We start from the raw sequence: 21510 nt of genomic DNA on the forward strand, positions 1-21510 counted from the left end.
GGCCTTAACTGACTAATGCTTCAGAGGAGCTGAGGTGAATCCTTTTGTTCTTGATATTACTATGGCTGGTGCTTTGGGCCTCAGTTTTCAAATACTAACCCAATTTTTACCTCAAATGATGCAAATGCTGTCCTACATTAGGAAATATTTTTCCAATACCAGTTTGAAGATGCAGTATTCTAGTAGACAGTTGGACCATACTGGCATGTTTAACTAACTTCTTAAATCATCTGATACCTGATTTAACAAACTGCTTTTTAAAACAGGCTGAAAGATTTCAGTTTTAATGTGTGTTAAATTTGTAGCTGCCTTCTGTATTAATTTAGTGCATGATTATGTTATTAAATAATTAAGCAGTACTCTGGTAAAGTAAATTAATTTGACTGAAAGAGGTAGAGCTTCTTAGAACAGTATTCTCTCTTGAATCAGCCTCAGAATGTCAGTCTCAAAACAATTCAGTATATAATGAGGTTTTCTAACATGGTAAAGAGTTAATACTAATCAGACCAATGCTGATTACAAACTGCACTATGCACTACTGTTGACAAAGCCACACTTGGAAGAGCAAGGTCATAATATACACTGAGAACAAAGTGAATTTTAGCAAACTTTTTCTTTACTAAAGTCTCTTGTTATAAATTACACAAATAACTTTATAAACAAATCCCCCCAGCTTGCATTTTGTTTAAAGTAATAACTTTATATCATACAAATAAAGAAATTTCAAGTATGAAAAGTGCATTATTGCAATAATACCTCTTTGCAAGTCCAAAAAATCTTGGTTTAGAATAAAACTGTAAAGTGTAAAAAAGGAGTAAAACAATCAGTGCCATCTATTCATTCAAGAAGTCCAACATCTTAAAAATGTTGCTTAGTGTGTTGCAGAGGCAGACTTACATCTGAAAGCAACATGTAATTGTAAAGAAGCTGTGTTTGTGTGTGTGTGTGTTCATTTTGCATTATTAGTTCTTTTCCCCCAGTTCTCTTCACCTTGCTTGGCAGGAATTGACAATACAAATGGTGTCCTCAGATATCATCCATTCTGTGCTGCTGCCACTTGCATGTTTCCAAGTTCTTCATCCTCCTCATGCATTCGCTTTAAACTTCCTACAAAAGGAAAAGGGAAAAGAATACACCTGAAAACATCAGCTATGATAAGCAGCAGCTCTGAGCAGAGCTACAGGGCAGTTTTTGTTGCACTCTTCTTCCAAAGAAGTCTACCTTTTTAAACCATTCAGCTTTTGGGACAGGATTTTTCCCAGCCAGTTGCACACTTTCTCCCCTGTACTTCTGCATAAGGAAAATAAATTTCTAAGTACCCATCCATTTCACTGACTTCTTCACATCTCCCCCCAGGCTCCATTTTCACTCACCTTTAGAAGGGGTTGCTACTGGTACACTTGTTTTACAAGTGATCACAGTAATGTTTTCTACATACCCTAATCCCTTTCCTACTTGTTTAGGCACACAGCAGAACCTTCTTCAAAAGCAACTGCTTTATTTTTAAGCAGTTAGTGTTCATAACATAATTGCTGTCCTTACAACCTGTGCCTCTTGATTCCTGCAGAGAACCTGAAACTTTTGAAGGATAGGGAGAAGCATGGTCTTTCCACAGCATACTATGGAAATAAGTACACATAGGGGAGAACTGAACATTTAAGTAATCCACTCTGAAGTTTGGAAGATTTGTACACTAACCAGAGCCATTTCTTTAGCAAAACTTTGAGATTTGCTGCTACCACTGCAGGTTTACTTATGGAGTGAGAAAAATCATCTTATAAGATCAAGTTCAGCTACTTCCTTTTTCAAGGAGACAGATAGTATCACAAAACAGGTAAGTGGCTTCTCACCTGTAGTACCAGGCGAGACAGAAAGAGATCTCTCCAGCTGCAGTGGTGACATCATCTGGATGGTTAATTTTGCTAGATAGATGGCTTCATATTCCTGAAAAGGTTTGATGATAAATATTGCTATTGAATTGGTACAGTACTTTAAGGAGTAAAAAGGACTAATTTGGAAAATTCAGTAGGACAGATTAGAAGGTATCTTACAGGAAAGCACAGATTTGAAAGTAGATACTATTCTGACAAGAACAACAAAGTGTCAGGAGGACAGAGCAGAGAAGAAAACAAAGGCTAATGATTTTTTTTTTTCATTAAAAAAAAATGTGTCAGAATGTTTAGAGAACTCATTGTTTTTTCCAGCAGGCAAATCAAACAGTTTAAAAAAAAAAAAAAGCCGCAGTCTTGAAGCTGTGTCCTACTGACACGTCACACATTCAGAACTACAAATTCCTCCTCAAAAGGAGATGCTAAAATACACAAACAAACAAAACAAAACCCCCACACACACCTCAGGAGATTCCAATCATCTTATCACCAGCCAAGTAATGTACTGGAGACGTTGCAAATCTGTTTCAGCACATTATCCTCAAGTTTACCCGCCATTCCCCTAATAGACTCACGAAATACAGTGATAAAACAACTTCATGACAATTTGCTTTTTCAAACCTATGAATGTTATCATCATCTACGAATTCAACTGCCAAGAAGCATCTCAATGCACACCACAGCCTCTTTAAGGTTTTCTTAGCCACCAGTAGACTACTTCAGAGCCTCTTAGCCATTGCACAAACAGGATTTTCACTTCTCCTCCATTCCTTGATTTCCTTTTCTAAAACTCAAGTCTAATGAGCTAAGATACACAACTCTTCTTCCTCCCAACCTCTACTATGATTTCTGAAATTTGAAGCATCCTTTTACAACATACCTCAAGCCTAAGTAGAAATGGCTGTTTTGTAGCAAGATGATTGAAATTGCTTTTGGATTATGACCAGAAAAAGGAAAAAAAAGAAAAAGAAAAAAAAAAGGTCACCTGAAGTTGATGGACAAATCCAGCATTAGGATTAATACAGAATCTTCTTTCTTGAACATAAGTAAATGCATCCCTTAAGAAAACAGGGAGAGAGAAAACATTTCAGCGGAAAACAGACTCCGACAAGTCTCTATGGTTGCATGAATTTTTCTTCTGATTACCAGTTCTTAGAAAATATACAGCCTTTAAGAGCTCCCTGAAACTAGTCTGTGTAACACACTGTTGGGGCAAAACAGGAATTTTGTTGTAACATTATGTTGTTACATAGTTGTAACATACTATTTGCCCACCTGAAATCCTCAGCTCGCTGGCTTGTTTTCAACACACTACTTAACAACAACCTCTTGGGGCCTCCAGTACACGGAGTTTTACAGCATGGCATCAACATTTCTAGACCAGCATCCTGTTTCCACTAGCAGCAGGTACCTATTGCTTCAAGAAAGGGTATGAACAAACCCTTGCTAAACAGAAATGGCAAAGTTTGCCTTGTGGAAAGTGGTGACTCAATTTCAATAGGTAACAACAGGCTTATGCTACAATATGGAAGTGTATACATTCTCTCCAAAACTATTTACTTAAGCCACTCGAATTTAAAAGTTAGTACCTACAGATGGATCAGTCTTATCTGTTAAACACTCTCGTACTTCAGCCTTTTCAGACAAGCGGTTAACTACAAGACCACGTAATGTTCACATTCTTTTCTTACCTGTACTTCACCCCAAACGTTTCCATTATGTATGCAATAACTAAGGCAGCACTGAAAAGAAATAGAAAAAAAATAGAAAAAAAAATATACTCTCATGGTTTCAAAAATAGAAAAAGCAAAAAGCATAGTCTCCTACCTTCTAGAAATCCCTGCATTTCCATGGACAAGAACTTTTCCTGAGGAGAAAAAAAAAGCTACTTGTGTAGACTAGAAAAAAAAATGTTTTAAGTTTCTCCTTCTTATGAACAGCCATGCACTATCAAGATACTTTCTGGGGAACAATAGGTACATCTTAGTAATCTACAGTGAAGTGTAACTAGATTCTGTCCATCACTGCCCTGGGATACAGAAGCATGGATTCCTGCTCCTCTAAGGATTTTAACAAAATCTGTATTCCTAGGACCACAACGCAGATTTACATCCCTTCATTAGAGAAGGGACAAAACTCATGCACAGATCATAGTTAAAAGAGAAGAAAAAGACAAAGGGTTTTGTCATCCAGTTTGAGGCAAAAGGAAAGAATACTTTGCCCTCAACTTGCATAACATGGTTCAAGTCAACCAAAATAAACATCGAAATTTAAGATCTTGTACTTAAGAACGTCTGATACATACCACTAAATTTTTAAAGCATTAACAACACTATATTAGCAGATGAAGGAAAAAAGTAGATCTGACTTTACCTCCACTCTGTAAACTTCCATCAATAAATTCTTTAGTCTAAAAAGAAAAAAAATTAAAGACTCAGTTTCAGAAAATTCTAGATGATATTGCCACTTGCATTTAAATCTGGTAGAATAACAGTCTCCATGTAAAGCAACAATAACTCACTTCATACAGTAGAAATGTCTAAGTCTGTAAAAACACTTAAGATTTCTTTTGTACTTCTAACTATCCATAAAATTGTCAGGGAAAAGTAGCGTGAAGCCGGACACATTTAATTTCCAAAAGGCATTAAGATCTGCTTTGTGTGTTATTTACAATCCTAACATAACCAGTTACTACACTATAATTAAAGTAACATCCAAACATCTTTGCCTAATAGCTTGGAAGGGCGGCAAGGAGAAGGGGCGAATAACACTGACACGGTCCAGACCGCAGCATGGATAATGGTAGTCTTAAATCTTCCTGAAAGTTCTCTAAGGATATTTTCCATTATAGAAATAGGTCTAATCACTCTATAAAATGAGACATGATCAAGTGAGCTCTCTGAAATAATGCTAGGTATTGATGGACCAAATCCTGCTGGATCTTCTCTGTTTTCAGCTGCTTCTTTCAAATACTTAGGCATTACAGCACAGAAGAGCCTTGATAGACACAGAAGTGGTTGGAAATATAGAATCTCTTCTTGTAGAGAGAGAGGTAAGAAAAAGACACCCCAAAAACAAAAAAAGGAAACTCAATATCTGAAGTCACTGGTAAGAAAGCTGATATTGATGGTAGGACAACTATCAGATGTAACAATACAAAGAAATGGAAAACACTCATAACAGAGCAGCACATATAGAAGAGACAATTATGTTAAAGTGTTGAAACAGCAGATCAGACAAAAAGCAAAAGCTAGATTTCTTTCTTTTTTTTTGGGGGGGGGGGGGGGGGGGGGGGACAACACGACAACACTCACACTGGGCTCAAAGAGCCAATACAGAGCTACTACCATGTTAGTAACCACAAGACTTGCAAAGGATGTTGTTCAATCAAAAGGCATTATACTTCAGGGATGCAGGAGACCATTAACTAACTTGCCTTCCTCTTCTGTAAAAACATACATGACTACCTCTGATACATATAGCGAGGTCAGAAGAATTTTGGATTTTTTGAGTGTAGGAAGGAACAAAATGCTTGAGCTCTGTTGCAAACTAATCTAAAAGTACAAAATCATAGCTCAAAACTAAGGGTTTATTCTGCTTCCAAATTTCAGTATGTAATGGATACTGTTTAAGTTAGTTATTTTAAGTCTTCTATAGTAAACACATGCTTCCAGATGCTGTAAAACTTAAATTCCATCAACTAGTTTCCATTTTCCATTGAGAGAAGGAAAAACAAAGTCTCCTACAGGCCAAGACGTTTCAAAATAATTGGCATTCTCCCATGACCTGAGTGTTCAGAAATAAAGGAGAGGAGAAAAAAGCAGTAACAAATAGTCTGTGAGAGCAGTGTTGTATAAGTCCTTTCTGTAAGCCTAGAAAGCGAGGCAGAGTTGAGATAACCCACCCTGCTACTTAGCACACACGTGGCAGGGCTGAGAACTCTTAAGGTGCCTCAGCTTGGGCATCCCAGATTTGAAACTTTGTATCTGTCAGTTCAGAAAAATTTTCTTACTGGACAACTTCACTCCCAATTCATTCACGTTAATACATAAATACTTACCATAGGGAAAAATCGTATTATATTTTCCACTGGATTATCTGCAATATCCAAGACTAAATACCTGCAATGAAAACAATTACTATGAGTACACAACAACACTGGATGTTGCCACCACATCTACGTGTGCAGGCAACTGCATCCTGCTACAGTGCTCAAGCTTCAATAAAGAAGTCAACACTGCCCACATGGCTTCACTTTCCATTCCGGGCTCCACAACTACTGCAAGGAAGCCACCTCCTCAGCTGTGATAAAGGGAAGCGAGGAAGTAAGTGAGGGTATCCACCAACACTCCTAGCAAGAATCCAGAAGAAACCCAGAAGTGCTATGCTACAGCACCCATCTGTGTTTGAAAGTTGTATGTCATATACTCACATTCTCAACATCAATATATAAATATGGGCCAGTACTCTTTTCTGGGGCTTTTCTGGCAGCTTTTTCAGAGATGAAAATTTTCTGATCAAGTTAGTGACAAGTGCTTTTAACAGGACAAACTGTACTCAGAACGAACAATTTAATGAGTGACAACAACTACCGTAAACTAAAGGATGTTTCTCATTTTGTGGAATTGCTCATGTCTAGAATTTAGCAGGATGAACATACTTTATGGTTTGGATTCAAGAGTCTTTTCAATACCTTATTTTTTTTTTCAAACAATTTGACAATTTTGATATGAAAATACTTGGGAAGAACATTAGCAAAAAAATATTGCTAATACAAAACTAGACTTTTAAAAGAAAGACAATCATTGTTCATAGTTTTGAATGTTATGTTCATTTCTCACCTAAATAACTGTTGGAAGTTCGGTTTAATAAAATTTGCTTCAATGTTTTGCCGTATGCATATTACATGGGTTATTCCATGTTTCTGAAGTGTAGGTAGCTGGGAGAAAAAGAAAAAGTCAAGTTTAACTATAGAATCAACTGAATTACAGAGTAATAAAAATAAAAGCTATACTTAAATATACAATAGGATTAGATGAATTCTCAAGGAAAGTTGGGGCTAGTTTTCTGATATGCAAACGTTGTCTTTCCAAAAAGGACAACACACAACCATTAGGGGTTACAAGAAAAAAAAAAAATTCTAACAATGATTAAAAAAAAAAAAATCAACAAAGATGACATTTAGCAAACTTGTTTGTCTCTGCCCACATTTCAGATCTTCTGAAATTGCAAGTTCCTCCTTGTTGTAGTAATTTTCAGCTAGCATTGAATTCTTGCTGGAATTACACCACGGAAGGTCAGATCATTTAAACTGTGATGTAAACTTGTAGATGCAAAGAAACAGGTTGCATACACAATAAAGTCAAGCACTGCTCAAATTATTTTACTACACAGACATAACTGCCCAGGTTTGATTTACCTTGTAACACTTTTAGTAAATGAAACAGATTGCCTGCACCAGTAGTGTTCACATCTCAGATATTTACTTTTTTCTAAGAAAAATTATTTAAGATTAACTATAAAATTCACAGTTTTAATGAACAGCTAGTGAACAGTTTTAACAAACAACCAGGGTTCCCCCCCCCCCCCCCAAGTAACTCTCTAGCTTGCATGATAGTTAAGTAAGCGTCAACTGACCACCACGTAATAGAGGGATGGGGCAGTTCAGACCCACTCTGGAAAGAGGGAGGCCTTAGATACCTGGCCCAGTCAGATTATCCTTTGGGCTAAAGGAACCATCCCATAAATGCATAATATATTACTTTGATCAAAATGGAGTGAGAGATGCTAGAGGATTTTATTAACAGTTGTGACCAAATTACAGGTATAAAGACATATGCATACACTTGAACATATTCCCCACAGTAATAAATCACCACAGCAAAGTGTTCTTATGAGAGACTATTTCGAAAACAGAAGAAAAAAATAAAAATCATACCTTGCTTTTCATAGCTGAAGAATATGGGCCTAAAAATAACCCAGGTAAAATTTCCTAGTGTGGAAAAAATAGATATTCAATACCAACTCAAAATTATTTAAAATAATACATTGCACTCAACCCAAACTATGGCCATGGAAACAAGTAATTTGCATGTTAGTGAGAGACATGATATCAAGTGTCATTTATAACAAGGCAAGGGAAAATCGATTTGGCAGAATAAAAGAAACATGATCTTTGTGTAAGAGATCTTATTTTGGAACAGAAATTACTTGGATTAAGTTCAGGTTAGATTGCCACACCTTACTCAGCCCCAGGACAAATACGGGCTTCAAAGGAACTCGTTACCTGATACGCACACAGTAAGTCAGCTAGCTCTACGCTAATAATAGAAAAATACTCATTTTTAACTAGTTCTCTCTCCATCGTTAAAGTCAGGTACATCTAAAGATCTTATCCTGAGCAGAAAATTTAGCTGACATGATATGAAAGTTATAGCTGTTCAGGGCTCCTACTTGAGAACATCTAACAAAATTTAAGTCCAAAAGCAAAGCTCCAATATTTTTTAGCGACTATCTCTTAAAAACATTCTTGAAGACAAAATAATGCATTTGAGGGATTCTGAGGGAAAAGCACAAGACTCATCAAATGCCTTTTTTTTTTTGGGAGGGGGGGGGAGTACTTGCACAACAGAGATCCATGCCTTTGTTCTAACCAGCAACTCTTCCCCCCTCCCCACTAAAACCCCTTGCTATACAAAGCTCCTGCCATCTCCGGAACTAGCTCACCTGCATTTGAGGCATGTTTGGGAACAATTAAATTTCTCTTTGCTCTCTTCCACAGTGATGCCTGATACCTGACATCTGAAGTTTGATTCAGGTACCAGCTCTTTTGTAGGGGAGTTTATTTTTCTTACTGAATGCACCACTGGGTTTTTTTTGCTCAAATGAAAAGAAACCAAAGTGTGCCATACCTGCATCTCTCTCCTCATGGGATAGGTCCAATCCTTAAAATAAAATAAAATATAAATATATATGCACACACATACAAAAGGAAAGTCAATTTCACAGAAAGATCCACATGTGCCTGTTCTATTACGAAAATCCATTTTCTGTAGATTGTACAAGTTACCTTACTGCTTAACAGGCACATTGCAAATGCTTACTATGAACCCTCAACACAGATACCAGTAACCCTGAAGTGCAAGGCAGCTTAGTCTGTTTTGAAAGCCAATGGGCAAAAAAACCCTGAAGTACTTTGAGCATCAGTGAGGAAGCTTGTGCAGAATAGCCAGTGTGTTGTAAATTCACATATTAGCTTTCTGCATAGAAACTCTACAGAAAAACCAAAGTAAAATAAATAAATAAATAAATAAAACATTATCTATTAGCCATGGAGGCAAATAAACGACTTCTGAATGTGATCAGAAAGACAATTGCAAGAAAGAGACATTTGCAAGATAGCAAGTATAGCAAGCAACTCCCCTAAAATCCACACTATCACACTTCATATATTCAAACTATTTCATTCTGAATACTCAGGATTTAGTTTTAAAAGGTCTAGAAATTTAAGTTCCACATTAACAGAGTATCAATTTAATTTCGGGACAAGTCATAAAATTCACATTGCCACTTCTCTGCATCTTAGACAATTACATCAGGAAGGATCTTTGTACAGTAAATGCATACATTTGCTTTCTTTCACAGGGGTGTAATATCCCTTATCAATTAATTTATGGCTAGCATATCACACACTTCCAAAGGACCACAAGTCTGATTGTTCACCACTCAGAAAAAGCCAATTTTCAGCAAACTAAATTCATCAAAACAGCCCAAAATAAATGCCAGGATCAGTGGTTTCACCCCTTGCTCCATTTTACAGAGCTGCCAAAGCTAAACACAAAAATCTTTAGGCAGATTCTATTCCTGTCCTTCCTTCTTTACAACTCCTGCTATCCTCTATTTACAAGCTCTTATTCATTCTTTGATCCATACATGAGAAGGAGTTTTATCCAAGATCACAGTTACCAACTTGAAGAAAAAAAGCTGGAATAGTCAAATACAAATTAAACAGGTTGCATACATATAGCTCATTTATTTACATAACTTTGTTGATTCTTCCTCCAAAGACATGCTAGTAGCTCAGAGAAAAAAAACAAACAAACAAACAAGCTTTTCCTTATGTTACTCTTGCTGATGTTCCTATCTCCTCAAAGCCACGAGGAAGTTAAACTCTAAATATGCCACCTCTGAAGCAAGGCTACAGTTATAGCAGGAAAGATCCAGGCTCTTAAACTTCAACACTGTCAGTGTGAGCACCTGCAGCTGTACTCACAGTATCAACTTCACATTGATACAGCCCCCTTTTAGTTGGATGCACAAAAAGAAATCCAATGCTTCCCCTGACAAACACACACAGACACTCAGCAAGTTTGGACGGACTCTTGGTAGTGGAATTAGAAGGGATCTTACTATCAGTAGAGTTACTCTGGAAACCACTTGAATTGAATCTGGGACAGCATTTCTGAGAAAGCAAACATTAAGCCATTCAAAACAATTCTTTGAATCCTACGGGAAAAGTAGCACAAAGAGGGGGAAAAATCTTCTTAAATGGTCTTTGTTAAACATACTGAGAGGTAACTAAGTTATTTGTGCAGGTTCCAACTGCAATAATCAAGAGTTATTGGTAATAGACAGCAAAAATCCTGTGACAAAAGCACGATACTTAAGAACTGCATCCTTTGAAGATCAACCTAAGATCATTTTAACTTAATCATGTCATCCCTCTATTTATACAAAAACATAATTTACTCTACAAAAGGCAAGAAAATCCCCGTTTTGCCCAAATATAAAAACAGTATTACAAGGAATAAATGCTGAAAAGCTTAAGCTATACTCTAGAAGTACCCAAGTGCTTAAGTAGGTTTATTACTCTATTTATATACTTGTAGAATTTAGACTCTTAATCTGGAACTTAACGAAAACAAACAAATTCATCTGTTCTTGGTCAAGGGACTTAACACTACATTAATAATGCAGTTGAAAGGAATATTTTAAGCCAGAAATTGGGTTACTCACAGCAGCTGTAAACTGTGCAAGATAAATAGGCAAGAATTCAGCAGTACACAGTCCAACGGAAAACCAAACCCCCTCCCCGAAAAACAGATGTCACAGATGTTCTGGTTTAAAAAAGGTCAATATTAGCTTCTTGAAGAACTTTGAAAACTAATGTCCGGAGCTAAAAGGAACAGTCTCCAATGGGATTTACTTTGCAAAACAAATATCTGAGACAATATCTCAGATTAAATGTTTTCTTCATGCAAGTACACAAAATGATGAAAGAACAATTCTGGTGATCTTCTTGCAGGCCTTCAAAGCTTTTAAAACTAAGAACGCAATTTTATTCAAATTTTATGCAAAACTATGTGAAAAGAGAAAGCCATTAACATAACCTGAACCCAAACAGAGGTTTCATTTTAAGGAATGCATCCATCAACCATGTTTTCCACACTGTCTGAAGCACTCAGCAACCAAATAATGACAGAAATTTTCACCTTTCATCAGACTGAATACATAAATTTTGCTAAGAAAACAAGTGATGACATTAGAGCTGGATACAGTAACAGCACTACTCACTGCAAAGTATTGGGACAGTTCTAAAAAGCTAAGAGACAATTCACTGGAAGAAGTAATCTCCAATAGTTATAAAACAAAAGTAACGAGAGAGAACACAAAAAATCTTTAAAGAGAAACTGCTAACCTCTGACAGATTTTCTCAGACTACACTGGGATTCTCTAATGGAGAAGTTTAAGATACCTCAGCTGTTTTTACTAAGTGCATTCACAACATGTATCTGCAGTTGTTCACGTGAAATATGTAGATTGTCCCTGGCATTTAATTTAACTACTGTCTCTATATCAAGTGATTAGCATGAGAAAAGGCAATGAAGTGTGTTTCAAAGCCCTCTCTTCCTTACCTACAGTTAATCTCTAGGTGAAACAAGCTGAAGATACCAAGGTACAATAGGCTACTGCAAGTTCTGAGATCTTTTCTACACTATAAAGAAGGTAATAAACACCACCACAATATCCAAACTACAAGTACATCCTCAACAAGAGTTACAGCCATGGCAAAATACAATCAAAATAACCATAACTGGTGGCAAAGTATCTGTTCTTCTGAGAAAGAACAGTAGAAGGGTAAAAATCTAGACATTCTACAGAGACATGTAGACAGGCACGTTCATTTGGACTATTTCTAAAATGTGACCTTGACTAGGACTTCCATAACATGTATTTTTTTAATTTGTTTTTAGCAGGTCCAACATTGGGGTTTATCATCAAGCAAAGACCATGGTTTCAAACACAGCAACACAATCTACCTTTTGCAGCCTGCACATCTTCACTAGACAGTATACAGTCAAATGGATATACATGTGACATCCCTTAGCTGGTTCAAAACTGGCAGTTGAGGCTTAAAGACCCATCTGATTTCCACATATACAATGTGTATTCCAGACGGTCTTTGTTGAGAGGCAATCCACAGTAATGTACCTTCATTATTATGGCTAAACTCCCACTGCCTTATTAGTGAGCTTGCAAGACACAAGCTACCTTAGACGAAGGAAGCTCTCAAAAATACTGGGGGGGGGGGGGGAATGGTAAAATAAGTCAAATCAGCAATTAAAGCAGAAAGGAGAATTCAACATCAATATGTATCCTTTTTAGACTTAGTTGCTGCCTCCTGTCTCCTCTGTATCACGGGACATCAATCATGCTCTCCAATGACTCCATCCTGGCTATTCAAGATCATTACCCATTTCCTTTTATAAAGCTCTGTGCAACTCCCAGCAAAGCTTCTTGACCACTCCAGGATCCTGACTCTCTCCCAATACTAAGAGTTCTTTTGTTGATGAATGGCATCGCCTACCTCTCTGAACAGATTCCTCTTCTCATCTAATCCTTCAAAGAAGACTTCTGCATGATTAATCGTTTATCATGTACCTCAAATAAAAATCTAGGGTTGCTAGAATTCTCAGATTTAAATTTTTTCCATATCTAGTGAAATATTTATATAAGCTATAAAACTCTCAGCCTATGTCCCAAGTTTGAAACATTATTTCACAAGTTGTTAAGCCAAAGCTCAAAACAACTTTTAAGGCAATGATAACCACCCATTCCACTGAACTGCTTCAGCTACTTTATCTGCTCTCACTGATCTCTTGTCTGTAACTTCCTACTGCTCTATGAAGGAAAATAAAGTTGCAGCTACTAAGTATTATACCAGAACAGTCAGAGAACATGATTGTATTAACTGTCAACATTACTACCATCTCCCTTGGCAGCCTATAACTCAGAACACGGATAGGTCCTGACCTTGTAACTAGATGGTCATCCTGCTTAATTACAAGAAGTTTTAAGTCAAACCTGCAATACGAAATGCAATCACATCTTGTTTTTGAAAGGATTTTAGACAAGCCACCTGGAAAAAGCTCTCACCTCATACAGTCCAACAAACCTAGAAAAACCATCTATACTATACTAACAAAAGCTCCTTCATGGCTGTTTCCTCGGTGCAGCTATAATTCATTTCTAATTTCATTCTGCTTTATCCAAGATCTAAATTCACAGCCTCTCCAACTCCTATCACAAATGCCGATGTGTCCTTAGCCTTTTGCATTCCAAGATTCTAATGTCACCATCCAGAATACTTGACCTGAAGTACTATATTTAAAAAGTAAAGTTCGATTAACACTTTATGTCGGGAGGGAAAGTATAATGTGGTGATGGAGAGTTGATAACATAAAAATGCACTAACTCTCCCAAGATCTTGTATTCCATTTTCTTCTAAGACTACTCTTGACAGTTTTATAGGCCAGTACCTCACTGCAGCTCTTCAAGGCTGAGGTTTGTTCTTTCACCACTTCCCATCTAGAACCCCCTTCCTCTGCAACTCTTCTTATTCTAGCTAGTTACAATGAAGCCTTGCAACGGTTCATTAAAAACCTGGACAATAATTTTATTACACTTTATAAAGCCCATTGCTGTAACTAGATGAATTTAAATTATCAAAAAAGCACAAAATGTCAAAGTAGTAATAGAACGAGTTAATTTTCAATCTTTAAATAAGACTCCAAGTTAAATGAAGGCCTGAAAACTTATTCAAAAAAACATGAATATTACTGAAACCTATCACATCTATCACTGTTTTGTGTGCAACTTTAAGGGATTCAAAATAAGCACAAGCAAGGATGAAATGCAAGGCTGTATCTTCAGTTTCAGTCATGCTTCACATTCCTGGGTACAGTAACACCAGTTATAAAGTGTAAAAGAAAAAAAACACTACCTTAATTTTCTTTTCAGATGGAAGTCCTCGTGCAGCTATATGAACAATTAAAACCATTTTTAATCATAGAAGTCACTTTATTTGAGATGCAGGCATGCCACTAAGGATGAGAGCGCTATACTAAAAGAGCATTAGGATGGGTTTTGTCATTACTGCTGACCCAAAATAGTGGCTGATTAAAGGACAAAGTCCCACTCACACATTTATGCACCCCTGGCATTTGTCTAACCATCAAGCTCATCCAGCTCAGAAAACTGTAATTGTCAAAAAATAACTTTTTTTTTTTTTGGCATAGGTGGTCGTCTATCAAGTCGGCTCCCCGTGCCAGCTCCCTGTAGGGTCAGACAAGCACTAGTACAAACACAGCAGCAGCACTGTATGGGTGGCAGGACAGGTAAAGCTATTTCTTTTGGTGAAGCCAGCTATGAGAGGGGTTTTGCTGTAAATGTCAAGTCAGGCAGCCTCTACAATGGTAGACATAGGCTAGGAAGCAGTGTTTAGCAGTGCATTCTCTGTGTATTTTTGAAGTGTACTTGTCCAGTGGAAAGTCCTTATCACAGAAACAGTTTTGCCTTTAAGAAAACAAAGAAATACAAAAGCAGGAAGGTGGAAAAAAGAACAATAGCAGGTGGGAATGACAGAGCACACAGAGGAAGGAAGAAGTGTACAATCAGGAAAATAGAGGTTATTTTACCAAAGAGGAACACAAACCATACACACACACACACACAAACAAAAAAATAAAAAGGGGGGGGGGGGAAAGGAAAAGAGGTAGACTAAATGGACATAGAGAAACATAATGTAGATAAGATGCATTTCTTTCCTGTATGTCCCATCCTGTAACTTTGGTCCAAAATACACTTCTACTACCTTGTTAAATACCAGTTTTAGTGCACACAATCATCAGTACAGGTTTTCATTAAAGAATGATAAAGTAGGGACAGCAGAATTCTTCAGCTTATATTAAGCACAGAGCCAAGTGGCAGAACTGCTAGATTTTTAGCACTGTTTGTTTTACATGGGTGACTTGCAGAGAAGCTGAGACTTTTCTGAAAAGTTTCTATCGGTACTTCTGCATTCACCCCAAAGCTGTTCTACGGTAATAGGCCTTGCTGATTCACTTTTTATGAAAAATTTGTAGAATGAGTACAAATGAACAAACTTTACTGATAACTGTCAGACAAAATTTGCATTCAGATTACTTTATTATTTTATTTATTATTTAAAGATTATTTTAAGTGGTATAAAAATGCTTTTTTACATGCTTTTTGTAAATACAGCCTGGTGATTTGGGCTCTACTGAGACAGCCAAGGAACCTCAAAGTCCTTCTTACAATCCCCATTCAGAATAACTCTAGGCTTTCAGTCCCCAGTTCTGCAAACTGTTCCAGTCGTGAGCAGCCTTCATGTCTGGGCAAACTCCCATTCCCCTCCACAGCCTTCTCATGGATGCAAGGCATAAGTTAATTGCTCCTGAAAAGGCTACTCTCCCTCAGCTGCTGCACTGCACTTCTTCTGATACATGCAAAGTATTTTGATAATATCCCACAGAGTCAGGATCAAAATCTGTCAATAGATTTACATCTTCCCAGCATGATGCAGCAGTTGTTTTAAATCTTCCTTGCCCTACGCTTCTGTGGGCAGGTAGAACATATATTATAATATAGGCCTCCTACGTATTTTAAAGAATCTGTAGACAAGCGGAATCACTATTTTTGTGAAGCAAGTTATTTGTGTTTCATATCAAAGGTAAGAGTGAAAAAGCTTAAGAAATTTGTTCCACCATAGATGGACAGCATTATTGTAGCTGGTTTAAAAAAAAAAAAGCAGTCAAAAGTTAGTCAGTCTTTTAGACTACATATAACTGATAAGAAATGAAGGTTGATTTACAAATCACCTGCTAAAGAAAGTAAACTCTGTTTACATGCATAATAAAAAGGAAATATGACTATTTAGTCAATAAGCTGATAATTCCACTACAAAGCCCACCAAGAATCCTACAAAATTCCCAATAGATCATGAATGCTAGTTTACTTAGCCCACTTGCACACAAATACATCCTAAATCCATTTTTATTCTTACAGTAACTAGAAAATGTAAAGCTTGGAATATGAGTACTTTCATAGCACATATGATCAATATTGTTCATAAGGCTTTGACACACCATCACCAGCCTATAACATAACCACACTTACAGCTTGCAGCTTACCAACATTCATAGCATCTAGCAAAAAACATTACAAGAACCATGAATTAGTTTTTGGGTATCCAAAAACTAAGAGCAGAAAAATCTAAAAGGCATAAGGAGCTGGGAAGAGCAGTTCAACTTTTAGTCGCTGCAGACTTACAAATGAAAGACAGAAGCTTGTTTATCCCAGACTTCATTAGCTCATGTTGCAAAACTGAGCAGTTTACCAAGACTGCAGTCAGCACATGAGAATGGATTAGAGGAAGTACTACAAGCCAGCACTGACACACGCTTGTGTCGATGTGTGGCAGATGCTTGCAGAATGTCGGTCTGTGCACGACCTACAGCAAACATGGCTGCACCCCCCCAAACAAATTTTATCTTTTTCTGTACTTTATGTACATTTAAAAGTGACCCACGCCACTGAAAGTTCTCAGAAGAGCTTCCAGTCCATCAGTTCTGGAGATAGTATCAGATTAGAATAAAAAGAAGGTATGCACAAGTCTCTCCAGCAAGTAAAATTTATCTGTGTTTCTTAACAGTTCCACAAGCTCTAAAAAGGTGCCTTTAATCAAGGCCGGCGGCTTAAGAGTCCAGCAATTTTTAATGCTATTTATGGAATGCAGAGGTTGCAAGCAGCCTACAGACCAGAAAACTTACTTCTGTATCTACAGTATGTTTCTGCAGTCTAACTGCAGGCTGTACTGTCACACCCAATGGATAGCTTTGCCCACTCTTACTTTTCCTTGTGCCAGTACTAGGCTGGTATGAGTTCGTAAGTATGAACTATGAAGCTGTACAGCCAAACAGATCAGCTCACCAACTTGGCTCTTCCCCAAATAATTTAAGTGGCCACATGGTTGCTAGCATCAGCCCAAGAAAGAGTTGTGGGAGGGCAATTAGATTGTCTTAAACTAACCATGAATTTGTGTTTATTCTTGAGCAGCCTACATCAAGAAGAGAAACAGGCACACAACCTCCCAACTTTCTCTCCATCTCACCTTTTTAAATATAGCAATATTTTGAAATCAGATCTACCAAGAGAGTATTAAATCATGCATAACTGAACGTCTTTTAATAACATGAGGGAGTACTCAATGAAGAGTCCCCTCATGACAACGCACAAAGGATGATCTTCCAGTTTTCCCTGAATAACTACATTTTGGGGCAAAAATATTTTAGTTTCCTTAATTTGCTTTTCCAAAGAATCTATTTAAGCATTGGACTTCATATCAAATAACTCTTAGGCTGAAGTTTCTTAACCTACGCTTAAAAAGTAAGCTCTGCAAGAACTTGGACATTTGCATGCTGGTTGCAAGTTTTCTGCTTCCCCCAGAATACTGCAATTATAGAGCATTCAGAGCAGGCCAGACACAAGTTTAAGGTGATGAAAAAAATAACTTACAGTTTGTAAATGTATTCCTTGAAAAATCTCCACTATGTTCTTGTAGCATTTACTGTCCTAACATTATATAATATTGTATGATCAATACAGTCAGCTTGAAAACAATAAAAACTAAAATTCACCCCTTGAAGGACATTGTATTATAATTTCAGTTTTAATCAACCAAGACTTGTAAGATTGGCAGTGACTTTGTTTTTAAAAGTATTTTAACTGCCCACTCCTTTAAATCTGTTCTGGTTATACACAGGATTGAAAAGCTACCCAGGCTAATTTAGTTAACCATTTTCAGAAGTAACTGTAGATAATATAATTGAGTTCTCCAGAAAGAACAAGATCTTAAGAAAAAAAAAAGTAGAGAAAAGAAAGAAAAAGAAAAAAATGTATGTACCAGCTTGTCAGCTATTAGTTTATCTTCAAACACAAACTGATTACAACTTCTTAAAAACAGCTAAGACTATTTGTAAATATCTTTGTAACCCTGAAGAACATACCAAATTAATAAAAACAGATAATTAAAAAGGAAAGATTGAAGTATTTCTGATACCTTACTAGAAACATTTATAAAAGCATTCACAGTAATTCTATCAGAATTGAACTAAACACTGGTGTTTATGGAATATGCAACAATCCACAGAACTCCGAAGGCCTCAGATACTATCGGCTTCCCACGCGACACCGTGACGTTTTGCGTTAGGCGTTTGCCGCTGTCGGAGCGGCCCACTTACGGCTGCGGGACACGTGCGAACGCACCGCCGGCAGCCAGGGCCAGGCGGAGGAGCCGCGCCACGTCCAGGAACCGGACACCGGCCGGGCCCGGCCGCTCCGGCACCGCACCGGGCGCGGCTCCGCCCGAGCCGCCGCCGCCGCCTGCCCCAACGGGCGCCGCCGCCGCCGCGGCTCTCGCGCACAAGCCGCCCCAGCGCGCCGGATCGCTGCCCGAGCACCTAAGGGCCGGCAGGCGCCAACTGCTCGGGCGGGGACGCGCGGGCGCCCGCTGGAGTTCCTCAGAGCGGAGCCCGCGGGGTCCCACCAGCGACGCCCGCGCGGCCGGGCCGGGGGGGGGGGGGGGGGCGGCGCGAGGGGCAGCAAGCTCCAGCGGGGAGCGGCCGAGGGCGAGCAGAAGCCCGGGGGAGGAGGGGGGGCGGCAGCTCTGAGGGCGGGCGGGCGGGGGGCAAGGCCGCAGGCGCCGGGTGGGCTCTGCCCCCGCGGGAGAGAGGCGGCGGCGGCGTGGAGCAGCCTCCCCCCTCCCCGCGCCCTCCCCACGGGACGGGGGCGCGGCGCCACGCGGCCCCCCCCCCCCCACCACCCCGCGCACGAGGCCGGCGCGGCGCGGCGGGCGGGCGGTGAGGCGGCTCCGCCGCTGCCCGCGCCGCGGCCGCTCACCTCCGAGTCCTCTTTGGCCTGCGGCAGCGCGGGGAAGGCCGGCTTGGCGAGCTCCATGGCCGGGCGCTCTCCGGGCGGGGCAGTGCCGGGCCGGGCGGCTATTTGGGCAACGGGCCCGCGGGCTCCGGCTCGGGAGCGGCGGCGGCGGGAGGAGGCGGCGGAGGAGGCGGCGGCGCGCTCAGCCGCTCGCGCCCGGCGGCCATGCTGCTGCCGCTGCTGCTGCTGCTGCTGCCGCCTCTTCCCTTCTCCTCCTCCTCCTCCTCCTCCTCCCGCCGCCGCCCCCGGGCTCCGCTCCAGCGGCGGCGGCGGCGCCTCCGCCCCGCCCCAACGGCCGCCGCGCGCGGGGGCGGCGCCGCCAACGGCGCGGGGGGCGGGGCCCGGCCGCGCGCGCGCGCCCGGCGCTAACGGTCGCGGCGCTGCGCGCTGTGGCGAGGGCGCGTCTGCCCGCGGCGCGGCCGCCCGCAGCCAGCTCTTTTCCGGCCAAAAGCCTCTGAATTCATTAATCCAGTCGTTAAAATCCGAATTAAAACGCCCCATTTCCCCCCCCACCCGAGAAGCCCGTTTTGCTGCTATCGTGCCTGTGAGCACCCTCGCTCTGGCTGTGGAGGGGCTCCTGTGGGAGAGCCTCCACTCAGGCCGGGATCAGGCTCCATCGCAGCTCCCCCCCCCCCAAAAAAAAAAAAAAAAAAAAAAAAAATCTCTACAAAAACTCAGCTCGGGTGCTCCACAGGACGCTCGCAGCGCTCCGGGCAGCGGGACCTCTCCAGCCACGTGGCTCTCGGGAGGGCTTGTCACACACGCTCTACCTGTACGAAGGGCTGCTCACAAATTAGCAGGGCCACGCTTTTTTAAATTCTCTCTCTCTTTTTTTTTTTTTTAATCTCTTCCTTAGGAAACCATTTGCTCTTTTTGTGACTAGTTACTGCACTGTCCACCGTCGCCCAGGTGTCTGCCTCAGCCTAGTCGATTTTTGGCAGACCCTGAAAACAGGCCCATTTTCTAATTTGTGCTTACTCTCCCTGTAAACATTAACAAGCTTATCCCCCTCCTTGCACACAAAACTTTGACCTCATTGGCAACTGTGGAAAAAAATAAAACACTTTATAGGCAGGCTGTTGGCATATCTTGCCAGGCAATGGGGTCACTGCAGCTTTCGGGCGCTCTCTGGCTGTCCTCACCTATGTAAGATTTGGTAAGACCAAATCTTCTCTCATGGCACTCAGGGATGTTCTTGGAGCAGGAACCCGTTTCTCTGTTTTTCAACACTGCCTAGGATCCTGTGCTCCCTTGGACTCTCAAGACATTATTCTCAAACTATTCAAACATTTTGCTTGTTGGCTCATTTCCTTGTAGAGAGTACTAGAGTAAAAGGTAAGAGAGTAAGAAGTCGTTCGTTCCTCTAGTCGGCCTCCAGAATAGGAGTAAGGGTGGTATTTGTAACATTCGCTTACGGTTTAAACTTCAGAAATTAGTTATAACCAACTCCAGTGCATCAATAAACATTGCTGTGATTGTTCATCCTTCTCCAGAATATTGTAATAAGTAAAGCTCATTTTTTTATATCAGAGATTCAGTTCAGAGGTTAACTTTTTTTTTTTTTTGAATCTCCTAACTAGTTCCAAGTACACAAGCAGCAGCCCTACATGAGCTGCATTCACAAGCACTTTATGGAAAAGCAAAACTTGCGTCTTACACTCCTGATACAATCATGACACGAAAATTTTCTACTAGTCTGAGAAAAGGAAACCTGTAATAGCCATCAGCTTACATAAACACATCAAAATGTTGCTGCTTGTCCCATCGTAAGTGTTCTGTATCTTAAGCTACCTCTATTTTGTCTCATGGTGTAGTTGATGGGGACTGAAATGCAGGCATGCCTTTTAAAATTGCCAGGAAGATACCGTTAAAACTGTTTCCTGGTAAGTCTAGAGTTAATCTAATGTACTTGTCTGTCAGCTGAGCATACCCAGAGTAATCAAATTAGGATAATTAGAAGTAGCCAGAAGTCTAGAACACTACCATTCCAATCTAACATTTAGGTAAGTTGCACAATACAGAAAGTCAGTCCCTGTACACATGCCTGTGTGTGGAACTGATTAAAACACAGAAATAATACATTGTGACAGATGGCCTAAAGAACTCAGCCTCCACTGTAGGTTTTTATTTGTGTTTGAATGATTACTCCAACAGCTGCAGCAGTCAGTTCCCAGGGAGCACAAAGCCAACCAGCATAAGGCCAAATTCCAACCTTGAAAGTAAGACTCATGGCAAAGTGCTACTCAGAGCTCCAGAAGTATTAGGTACATCACACATCTAAAGCAGCACAGGTTCAAAGCTAACATTTAGTATATGTGAATGCTCC

At 40.0% G+C, this 21510-nt stretch overlaps 1 protein-coding gene across 1 annotated transcript; it reads right to left on the reverse strand.

Moving 5' to 3' along the window:
* Positions 1–594: 594 nt before the first annotated feature.
* On the reverse strand, positions 595–19439 carry STYX (serine/threonine/tyrosine interacting protein). Its single transcript, XM_062576371.1, has 11 exons — positions 19149–19439; positions 8801–8833; positions 7828–7881; positions 6731–6828; positions 5950–6010; positions 4263–4299; positions 3717–3756; positions 3581–3631; positions 2875–2947; positions 1851–1944; positions 595–1107 (listed from the first exon to the last, which is right to left on the reverse strand). Exons 1-11 carry the CDS (start codon positions 19203–19205, stop codon positions 1034–1036), a joined length of 672 nt encoding a protein of 223 aa, XP_062432355.1. The 5' UTR covers positions 19206–19439; the 3' UTR covers positions 595–1033.
* Positions 19440–21510: the final 2071 nt, after the last annotated feature.

Source organism: Rhea pennata, chromosome 5 (assembly GCF_028389875.1).
Source record: "Rhea pennata isolate bPtePen1 chromosome 5, bPtePen1.pri, whole genome shotgun sequence".
Taxonomy (NCBI): Eukaryota; Metazoa; Chordata; class Aves; order Rheiformes; family Rheidae; genus Rhea; species Rhea pennata.